General features: G+C 45.4%; 1 protein-coding gene across 1 annotated transcript in view; it reads left to right on the top strand.

Annotated features, from left to right (window-relative positions):
• The first annotated feature begins 9,946 nt into the window (after positions 1–9,946).
• Positions 9,947–10,817, top strand: part of LOC120930359 (olfactory receptor 5I1-like) — a 39,779-nt gene continuing 38,908 nt past the window's right edge. The window contains exon 1 of the mRNA XM_040341557.1: positions 9,947–10,212. Within this exon, the coding sequence (XP_040197491.1) occupies positions 9,947–10,212 (266 nt within the window). The remainder of the gene's footprint in view (positions 10,213–10,817) is intronic.

The following is a 10,817-nucleotide window of genomic DNA, read 5'->3' as shown; positions in this document are numbered from 1 at the left end:
ACGTCTTCTTTGGGGATAAATGGAATAAGTCTGCGTAGTAGGCGCAACAGATGGTGCGCTCCGCTGACTACTGATCCTATTTGTGCGTCCATTGTCATGAAGGTGTCGAAGATGACCCCGAGACTTTTGACTTTGGAGCTAGGGGTGATGATTTGGCCCAGAATGGGCGGGGGTGTCCAGGTTGTTGCCAGTTGACTCTTTCGGCTGGCGTGAAACATAAGGAGTTCTGTTTTTGAACTGTTGAGTTTAAGATAACTCTTTGTCATCCAGTTTTCTATCAAAGAGAGACATTTCTCTAAACTGGGATGATGATCCTTTTTGTTGCAGATGCGAAAATACAGTTGCGTATCGTCTGCATAAGAGTGATAGAGTAGTTCTTGGCTACTGATAATATCAAAGAGAGGGCGAAGATAGATGTTGAAAAGCACCAGTGACAGGGGGGATCCTTGGGGGACTCCACATGACACCGTGCGCTTTTCCGACGTGAAAGAACCCAATTTAACTGTTTGTGATCGGTTTTCAAGAAAGGAAGAAAGGAAGGAATGCAGTACCAGTCTTATGGCAGGCCATGTCTTGCATATGTCTCACCTGCCCTCTACAGTATATATCCATTAAAATGCAGGAATGGAGGCTCTCATAAATTTACAAGAGTTAGGATGGCAGATAATACTGGGGTACCTTGGAACGGCTCTGGAGCTTACACATGTATGTGCAAATGCATGCTAACTAAACCCCTGTTTTTAATGCAAACTGTTAAACAGGATATTTTGGTTGGTTGCAGATTGGCTGGAGAGTTGAGTTGAGAATTTTTCCTTGCCTGCGCCATCTATCTATCTATTAATATGCATGTGTTTCTACTATGGAGGCTTTCATACATGTATAAGGGTGGTGGCCTCACTGGATGCGGAGAAGGCTTTTGACTCTGTCGAGTGGGGCTACCTGTGGAAAGTACTCTCCAGCTTTGGGTTTGGCTCAGGCTTCATGAAATGGCTGCCGATGCTGTACGCCAGCCCAAAAGCTAGAATTCGCACTTGAACGTCTGCCTCCCAGAGGCGCTCACACTGGGCCCGCCCGGGGTACGTGACACGTGAGCCCCCATTCCCTGGGACCCTTGCACTAGAACCCCTGAATATACTGCTTGCAGTGGAGGGGAGGGTTTGAGGGATAGTGATAGGCCCGGTAGAGGGCCTATACCTGGTAGATGCCTCAACCAATTCGGACGCTACTCAAGTATATGCATCAATTGGGACAAGTTGGTTCTGTTTCCGCTGCACCCCTCGGTTCCTTGAATTGCGACGCAAACGTCACTTAAATGAGTAGATTAATTCACTTACCTAGGCTTTTAAATCAGTAGCAGAATGGAGGAGTAAGTGGAAAATAATATACAACCTCTTCTGATACAACTGGTGGCCAAGTGTGTGGCGTGCCTTCCCTCCCCCTAACACCTGTAGGCAGGGTCAACTTGTTGAAGATGGTCTACTTTCCAAAGTATCTGAATTTCTTTAGGAACACCCCGTTACACATCCCCAAGATCTTTTTTAAGAAACTGGAAGGATTGCTAATTTCCTTTGTGTTGGCTGGGAGACCCCCCAGAGTGGCAAACAGATATTGTATCTTCCTATGTTGGGTGGAGGACTGAAGCTCCCAAACTTCCAACTATATTATTGGGCAGCCATCCTTGTCACGGTACGGTGGTGGTTCTCCCAGCCCAGACAGAATCCAGCTACCACATTGGAAGCGGCTAATCTGGGCTCCTATGCAGCCTTGAGCAACCTGGTATTCCGAGGTCTGAAGGCCAGTCCCCTTATGACATTCCTCATGCAGACCACTATGAGGGTCTGGCAGGAGGCTAGGGTGGTTAATAGCAAGCCCACCTGTGTTTTCCCACATATGCCCTTGTGGTGTAACCCTATGCTACCACACTTGAATAGTATCCCAGACCCCTCCCTGTGGTCCAAAAGGGGATCACCACTATGAAACACATAGTACTTGACTCACACTGAGTGAAATAAGTGGGACAAAGGTGCGAGTGGACCCGCAGATTGTACTACTAAGCCATATGGAAGACATAAAAGGGGATAGATACTGTAAACTATGCCTGACCTTCTCACTATACTATGCCAGACGAGAGATACTGCTGAAATGGAAGTCGGAGGAACCCCTACTCATGGCTCTTGGCAAAGCTTGTGAACTCTGGGCTTCCCTTAGGACTAAGTCTCTGCCTTGGAAATGCAGCAATTTAAATATACCATTCCTCCCATTCTCCCTTTATTTATATGTGGGTATATTTTTGAGATTATGCCCTTCTTTGTTTCTTCCTTAATTATCTTTTGGAGCATTGGAATTGTACTCAATTCTAGTGTCTTCTCTCTAAACTGCTCCTCCAATGCGTGTCTGACCTGAAGGTATCTAAAAAAATATTATTCGGCAGGGCAAATTGTTCTCTCAGTTCCTGAAAGGTTTTCAGAGTGCCTTCTTGATATATCTGTGTGATATCTTCTGCATTTCCCCCAATCTACTGTTCTCTCATAGGGGGGTATACTCCGTAAGTCCTCTATAGTTCAATATTCCCTTCACTGTATCCCACACTCTCATCATTAGTTTCAGGGTGTTGAAACCCGAGGGAAGATCCTGCCTCCAGGGCTTGCACTATTGCAGGGGTGCCCAACCTTTTGAAGAGCGAGGGCCACTTAAGCAACTTGGTAACCAGTCGCGGAGCGGGCGGATGACAGGTCACGGCTACTCTATAGGCCCTCTGATCCACCCAGATGAAAGTGGACGAACTCCCTTCTGTTTTCCGGATTTGAGGTAGGCTAGCCTAGACGGACATTTGTCGCTCTATAGCAGTGAATTGAGGGTCCTATTTGAACAGGTTGATTGTGTGAAAGGGGCCTAATGCCGCATACACACGACCGTTTTTCATGACGTGAAAAATGCAATTTTGTGAATTGGTCTTTAAAAACGATTGTGATCGAGATGACGTGGTGCACGTGAAGCACGCACGTCTGAGGGAGGAGCAGTTCGCGCCACGGATCTTACCCGGCAACGGAGATGGGAGGACAGAGACCCGGAGGAGCTCCAGTGGCAGCGGACACGCCGCTGAGAGGGAGCACACTGAGCGGATAGCTCGTCCAACCCGCGGCTTACATCTGCCACCGCCGCTCTCTGGGAAACCCCTCTCCATCCGACCCCCCTCACGCCCACCAGGGAGACAGCAGGTAAGGTACAGTATGGAGGGATAGCAGGGAGGCTTCCACTCGCGGCGTATTGGTTGGCCATCCCCCTCCCTCCTCTGTACACAGTGAGACCAGGCTACCAGGCTACCTTGGAAAAAGCATGGGGAAAATATACAGCAACAGGTAACAACAACCCGTTTTTTCTTTCCTGCTATAAAACTGTATCGTGGCAATGAGAATAACCTGAGACCTGGCCCTGATGGTGGAGACAGGGCAGGAGTGCTGTAGCTACTGTTTCATTTACAGATACCCTAATCTGTCGTCATTATAAGCAAGAGGAAGGAATTATCAAAGAGGAACCTGCTGTGAAACTGTGTGTACAAGTTTTATATCTCTCTATAGATACTTTTGAATGCATATACCTAGGATTTAATAGCCTTATATATTGTGGTCATTTACTTTGGCGGATAAGTTAAAAGCAGCAGCCACCCCAGAGACACTGTACCAGCCCCCATAAAACACTGATAAATCTTGGAGGTGATATGTACCGGAGTACTGGTTGAAAACTTTAGGGGAGGGCACCCAATACGCCCCATATTATCAAATAAGGCTGGCTATGAACTCAAAAGGGGATAAATCCAACGGTCTTACTTAAGAAGCTCTTCCCCTCTTCGGCTGATCTCTGCTATATGAACTGCAACGTAGCAAGGGGAGTAACCTGCGACCTGTCTCCCACTAACGGAAACAGGGTAGGAGAACTGCCATTATTGACTTTTTTCCAGTGTCCCTAAGGTTGGATACATAAAATGTGCAGAGGGAGCTAATTAAGAGGATACATTGGGCAACCTGATAAAATTGTGTAACATCAGAGGGACACCTGCTGTGAATGCTGTCTGCATAAACTTTATATATTTCTAGGCACATTTATCAATACAAGAACTAATGCATTTATGAGTTGATTGCCGTATATACTGTTGACATACAAATTGGCGGTAAAGCAGAAAAGCACCAGATATTGTTCCTGTCCCCATAAAATATAGTTACATCCTGGAAGGGGTATGCCCCAAAGCTACGGTTGATACCTCAGGGTTTGGTATGGATCATAGCTCATAAGTAGTTACTAAACTAAAAAAAAAAAAAAAAAAAAAAAAATTTTTTTAACCCAATTAGTGGTCGCATCGCCCTTTTGATAGAAGGCGAGCAACCCCCGCCTCACCTCTTGCAATCCTTCTTGTTAAAACCCGCCATAGTACAAACGGGTGAATTTCCGGGTCAATTTTCAACTTCGGCGTTAAATACCCATTAAGAAGTAATTAATATTCTCGTAACTTGATAAAATTTCCCCCTAGGGAGATAAAAAAAACCTCTCTTAAAAAAAAAAAAAAAAAAGGGGGGGGGAGTGAGGCTCTCCACCTTCTGTTCAAACTGGGTAAACGCATCAGAGCGATAAAGAAATATAATAGGAACAGATCAACAAGGGGGGCCGCCCCTAAAATCCCTAAAGACATCGCCACCACCAGTACGATTAGACACTACATGACGCCGGAAGGCAGTTCCAAGAGCCCAGGAATGGCTAAAAAAGCAGAAAAAACTGGGACAAATAAGAAGGGAATAGGGGGGGCGGCAACCCCAAGTGCGGACACTTCAGTAGAACTTGAACATGCGGTCGGCCAAATGGAAGACTATAGTTCGGATTCGCATATCCCCACTAAAGGGGAAATGGATGCCATGTTAAGGAGATTGGAGAATGTAATAAGAGAGGAAATTAGTACATTAAGAACGGACCTATTTCACACGCTGGAACGCGTGGAGGAAGCGGAGAAAAAAATAGAAAAGCAGGATCTCGAAATAAAAGAATTAAACATCCAATATCTGAATATGAAACAAAATCAGAGGCTGATGCAATACCGACTGGAAGATTACGAGAACCGTAATAGAAGGCAAAACCTGAGGTTACGATCGGTCAAGGAGGAGAAGGGGGAAGACCTGAGGAAAATTCTCAATGATTTGCTCCTCCCCCTCCTAAATAACGGCTTGGAAGGTCCCCTAAAACTAGAACGAGTACATCGAGTGGGAAAGACTAGGGAGGGAGGAGGAAATTGGCATAGGGACATAATTGCCAGGTTCAGACACTTCGAAGACAAAGAGGAAATCTGGCAAAAACTGAGAAGAAAGCCTCCCTTATCCTATGACGGGACGGAGATTAAGATTTTTACGGATTTGGCCTGGGAAACCCTGTCCAGAAGAAGGCACTTAAAACCCTTATTGGAACAAATGCGGAAATCAAATATAAATTACCAATGGGGGTTTCCGGCGTGCCTGATAGGGTATAAAGAGGGTATATCAGCTAAACTGACATTCCCTGAGGATTTGGTAGGGTTCTGCCGTAAACTGGATATACCGGTGACAGAGTTACCCGATTGGGTTGAATAGCGATTAGAAAATAGCCGCCCCCTGGGGTGGCCCTGAGAGATTGGCACAGAGGGGGGGGAGAGGGGGGAGGGTTGGAGGGTGGGTGACTGGAGAGGGGAACAAGAAGGGAGGATCCGTATCCCCACACATATAAGATCGAACCCCTGGGAAATTCCAGGAGACAATGTGTGGGAGGGGCGCTGAGTGCTACACCTCATCCAAAAGAACCGACGGGTAGGGGATACCGAGGATCCCCGCGGTTCAGAGGCGATGCACTGGCCTAGGCAAGGGGGGGGGGGAGGGGGAGATGGAGGGGTGGGCTTGGGAGGGGAGAGAACACTCTCCCCCTTCAAAATAGGGAGGGAATAGGGAATATGGCTCCCAGGGGATCTATTGGAAAGTCCAGCACGTTCAAGGAACGATCCAGTAATAGGAAATGACAGAAGTAAAATTCTTATCCTATAATGTAAAGGGTTTAAATTCAGTTGTCAAAAGATTAAAAGTCCTGGCCGAGATTGAGCAACTTAGAGCGGATGTGGTATTTATTCAAGAATCTCATTTGACCATAGACGCAAACATTAAATTATACTCCCCGGCATACCCCATTTGGTTTTATGGTGACTCCATCTCTAAACGAGCAAGGGGTGTGGCCATCGGGTTTACAAGGGGCTTTGGATTCACGCTTGAGGCGAGGTTGACAGATCCCGAAGGGAGATTTTTATTTCTCAAAATAAAGTTTGAAAATGCTATCTATACTCTAGCAAATATATACGCCCCAAACGCACACCCAATTCAATACTTAGGTAAAATTTTGGGAAAACTGAATAATTTTGCTGAGGGATACATAATACTGATGGGGGATTTAAACTTTGTATTCAATCCGACAGAATATAGTACGTTCCGTGGGAAGGCGACAAAAAATGAGCATTTACAGAGAATCAAACATAAGTTACACGAACGCCAATTAGTGGGCGTTTGGCGGATTTTTCATCCAAAAGAACATGACTACACATTTTTCTCCCCTCCCCACGGAACGTACTCTAGAATAGACTACATCTTGGCGGATCACGGGCTGCTCGACTCTATCACAGAGACTGAAATTGGAATCATGACGGTGTCAGACCATGCTCCAATAACAATGAAAATTATATTATCTACACAAAAGAGGCAGCGGCCGGTGTGGCGCCTAGACGATAGCCTGATTCGAGATGAAGGAGGGGCTAGAAGAGTGGAGGCCGAACTAAAACAATTCTTTCATATTAACGATACAGCAGGGATTTCCAGTGCAACCCTTTGGGAGACGCACAAAGCGTATATTAGAGGAATTTTAATTGCCGAGGGCGCTAAAAAAAAAAAAGAAAGGAAAAGTAAAGCCAACTCCCTGAGGAAAGAGATAGAGAACCTAGAAAGCAAACATAAAGAGCGAAGACTAAAAGAGACCTACCTCAATCTAACCCTGAAAAGAGATGCACTTAAGGAAATCATGGAACAGGAAGCAAGGTACAAACTAAACTGTATTTCCAAGGAGAGGTACATATGGGGTAATAAGCCAAGTAAGCTGTTAGCCAAAATGGCCCAAAAAAAGAAAACTAGGAACTACATTGAAAAAATCAAGGGGAAAAACGGGAACTTGGTTCATGCAACTCCCGAAATCGCAGACAGTTTCAAAAAATATTATGAGGAATTATACACAATAAAACACCCAGGTTTGCAGGAAGGGGAAAGGGAGGAAGAGACTAGAGACTTTCTCGTAAAGGCAGGACTTCCTAGATTGGAGGAGACGGAGAGTTTGAATATGGACCGCCCCATAACCGAGGCAGAAATTAAAACAGCACTAAATACCACTACGGGCGGAAAAAGCCCGGGTCCGGATGGGTTTTCAACCATGTACTATAAGAGATTTAGCAATATACTGATTCCAAGGTTGTGCAAATACTTTAATGGGCTAGGCTCCGAATTCGAAGCCAGCAGTGAAGCAACAGCGGCCGTGGTCGCTTTAATTTTGAAAGAAGGGAAAGACAGCTCTCTCTGTTCGGGATACAGGCCTATTTCGCTGTTAAATTCTGACATCAAGCTGTTTGCTAAAATCCTTGCAGGACGCCTGAAGGGGGTCATGCACTCTTTGGTGCACCCCGACCAAGTAGGATTTGTACCCAACAGAGAGGGCAAAGACAATAGCCTAAGGGCAATTCTCCTGCTTCAGACCATTAGGCAGAATAAATCCCCCGGTCTACTCCTGTCAGTTGATGCTGAAAAAGCCTTCGACAGGGTAGACTGGGGGCTCATGACGGAGACCCTAAGGCCCCATACTCACGAGCAAACATGTCTGCTGAAACTGGCCCGCAGGCCAGTTTCAGCAGACATGTTTGGTCGTGTGTGGGCGCGAGCGGGCCGAATTCCAGCAAACATTTGCCCGCCGGGCCTTTTCCCAGGGGACAAATATTCCTGGACTTGTTTTAAAACAGTCCGCTGGAATCCTGCCCGCTCGGACATGTACGGTCGTCAGTACAGACCTACCGTACATGTCCAGGCGCCCGCCGTCCCTCGCATGTGTCGAATGACTTCGACGCATGCGTGGAAGCATTTTAAAGGCGGGCCGCCCACGTCGCCGCGTCATTGTCGCGGCGACACCGCGTCATCGACGCGGCGACACCGCGGACACGCCCCGCGTATTGTTTACGCGCGGACTTCTGTACGATGGTGTGTACAACCATCGTACAGAAGCCCTCTGGCAGACATGTATGGTGAAAACGGTCCGACGGACCGCTTTCACCATACATGTTTGGTCGTGAGTACCCGGCCTTACTATTATGGGAATAGGATATAGGATGTCCCGTTGGATTAAAACACTGTACCTCCATCCTACCGCAAAAATTAAAATAAACGGAACGCTATCGGAATCTTTCGAAATGAAAAATAGAACAAGGCAGGGGTGCCCCCTGTCACCCCTTCTCTTCATTCTATCATTGGAGCCACTGTTGGCTACTATCCGTAAGGATCCTGATATTAATGGAGTAGGAGTAGACGGGGAGGAACATAAATTATCGGCCTTCGCCGATGATATATTATTTTATGTAACCAACCCGGTCAAATCCATCCCAAAGCTCACTAAAGTATTGAAACAATACGGGGATATTTCTAACTTTAAAATAAATATAAATAAATCAGAAATTTTGAATATTAATTTAAATAATAGGGAGGTAGGATTAGTAAAGGAAGTTTGTGCCTTTCCCTGGACTAAAGAACTAAAGTATTTAGGTATTAAACTTGCCAATATAGTACAGAAGATGTATAAAATAAACTATGTTCCCTTACTAAATGAGATCAAGAATGAATTAAAAAGCACGGCAAATAAACCTATATCATGGATCGGACGTATAAATATGCTGAAGATGGTCGTAGTCCCAAAAATTCTTTATAAATTTTTACTGGTACCAATCGCCCTTCCACAGCAATTTTTGAGCATTCTGAATACCTTGCTACTAAACTATGTATGGAAAAACAAGAAGCATAGAATATCCCTCTCCACACTAAAACAGGGAAAGCTGCGTGGCGGGTTGGGTGTTCCGGACATCAAAAGTTACTATAAAGCGGCGGTCCTATCGCGGGCGGTTGAATGGGCTCGCGACAGGCCAGACAAAAGATGGGTGCAAATTGAGAAAGCGTTAACTAGCAAATATTTGAATAATATCATATGGATCCCCACACAACACAGAGCACTAGATCACAAAACACATGATATAACACGACACACATTAAGAATATGGGATAGAACTCAGGCACAATTAGAGGGGAAATTTAATTCCCCACTAATGAATTTAAAAGAAAATCCTTATTTTGCACCTGGGGAAAACAAAATTGGAGGGAATTGGATTAGGAAAGACACAGTGCACTTAGGAGATATCATTAAAGACGGAGAGATAATGACCTACGGAGATTTGAAATCCAAAACGGATTATTGGAATCTCGATAGGTGGCATTATTCCCAGTTGCATCACTTTGTGCGGCACCTCCCCCGCCCACTTCGGACGGAGGCGGAGCTGACTTCACTTGAGAGGATTTGCAAATCCAAGAATTCAAAGGGCACTATCACTAAACTCTATGGAATATTGGTCAAGATAGGGTCTCGGGGAGAAGCACCTTTTATAGATAAATGGAAAAGAGAGTTAGGTATCACGAGAGGGACAAACACTTTTCAGAGGATCATTCAATTAACTCACTCATCTGCAATAGACGTTCGCACAGCTGAAGCAAATTACAAGTGCTTCTCAGGGTGGTATATCATCCCGGATAAAGCTAATAAATTTAGAGCAAGCCAGCCCGCTGAATGCTGGCGGGGTTGCTCAGAAACAGGCACGATGGCCCATTTATGGTGGCTATGCCCACAAATTCAAAGCTATTGGGACACAATATTGACCCAAATAAAGGTTATAACGGGGGAGGAGATAAAGAAAGACCCCTGGGTCGTGCTCTTCCACGGCAGTCTGGAAGGGGTAAAAAAATATAAGCAGTCTTTATTACCCCATCTCTTAAATGCAGCCAAGAGACTCATCCCCAAAAAGTGGCAGGAGAAGGAAAGTCCCCATGTCTGGAACTGGATTGACGAAGTAGAGGAAACGTACAGGTTAGAAGAACTAAGGGATAGTCATCTGGAAAGGAATGGGGAATATAGGGAGAAATGGGCAAAATGGAAGGAATACAAAAAAACATGGAGCTACGCTGAGAGAGTCAGGGTCTGTTAGGAACAGGAAATGTGTAGGTGGGCATTAACCCACCTGCACCTCCTGTTCGCCCTTTTACCGACTACTATCAGAGGGATATACAAATATAGTTTCCGTTGCTGAACTTGTTAGGGGTTATATTAGAGGAGAATAGGACGAGATCCCTGGGAGCCATGGGGGGGGGGGGGGGGGGGAGGGCGTAAATAATTGTAAAAATTATTTTTCTGTTAAATGTTATTGGGTTTCGACCAGCAGGGTGTAGGGTCACTGCCTTTCTGCCCTAGCGGTTGGCCGACATAGAAACCGTAATACCTACGAATAAGTAAAAAAAAAAAAAAAAAAAAAAAAAAGAATGCAGAATAAATACCACATATGATGCAAACCACAACCTGAGACGTAAGAAGCATCAAATCATGAGCTGGTCTCTAGAATTTGGTAAAAGAAAGCTGAGGTGGTAAAAAAAAAAAAAAAAAAAAAACGATTGTGTGTAGGCTCCAGAGCATTTTTC

This window comes from Rana temporaria, chromosome 3, assembly GCF_905171775.1.
Source record: "Rana temporaria chromosome 3, aRanTem1.1, whole genome shotgun sequence".
Classification (NCBI taxonomy): Eukaryota; Metazoa; Chordata; class Amphibia; order Anura; family Ranidae; genus Rana; species Rana temporaria.
Note: the sequence above shows the minus strand (reverse complement) of the source record. Positions and strands in the feature narration are given on the sequence as shown.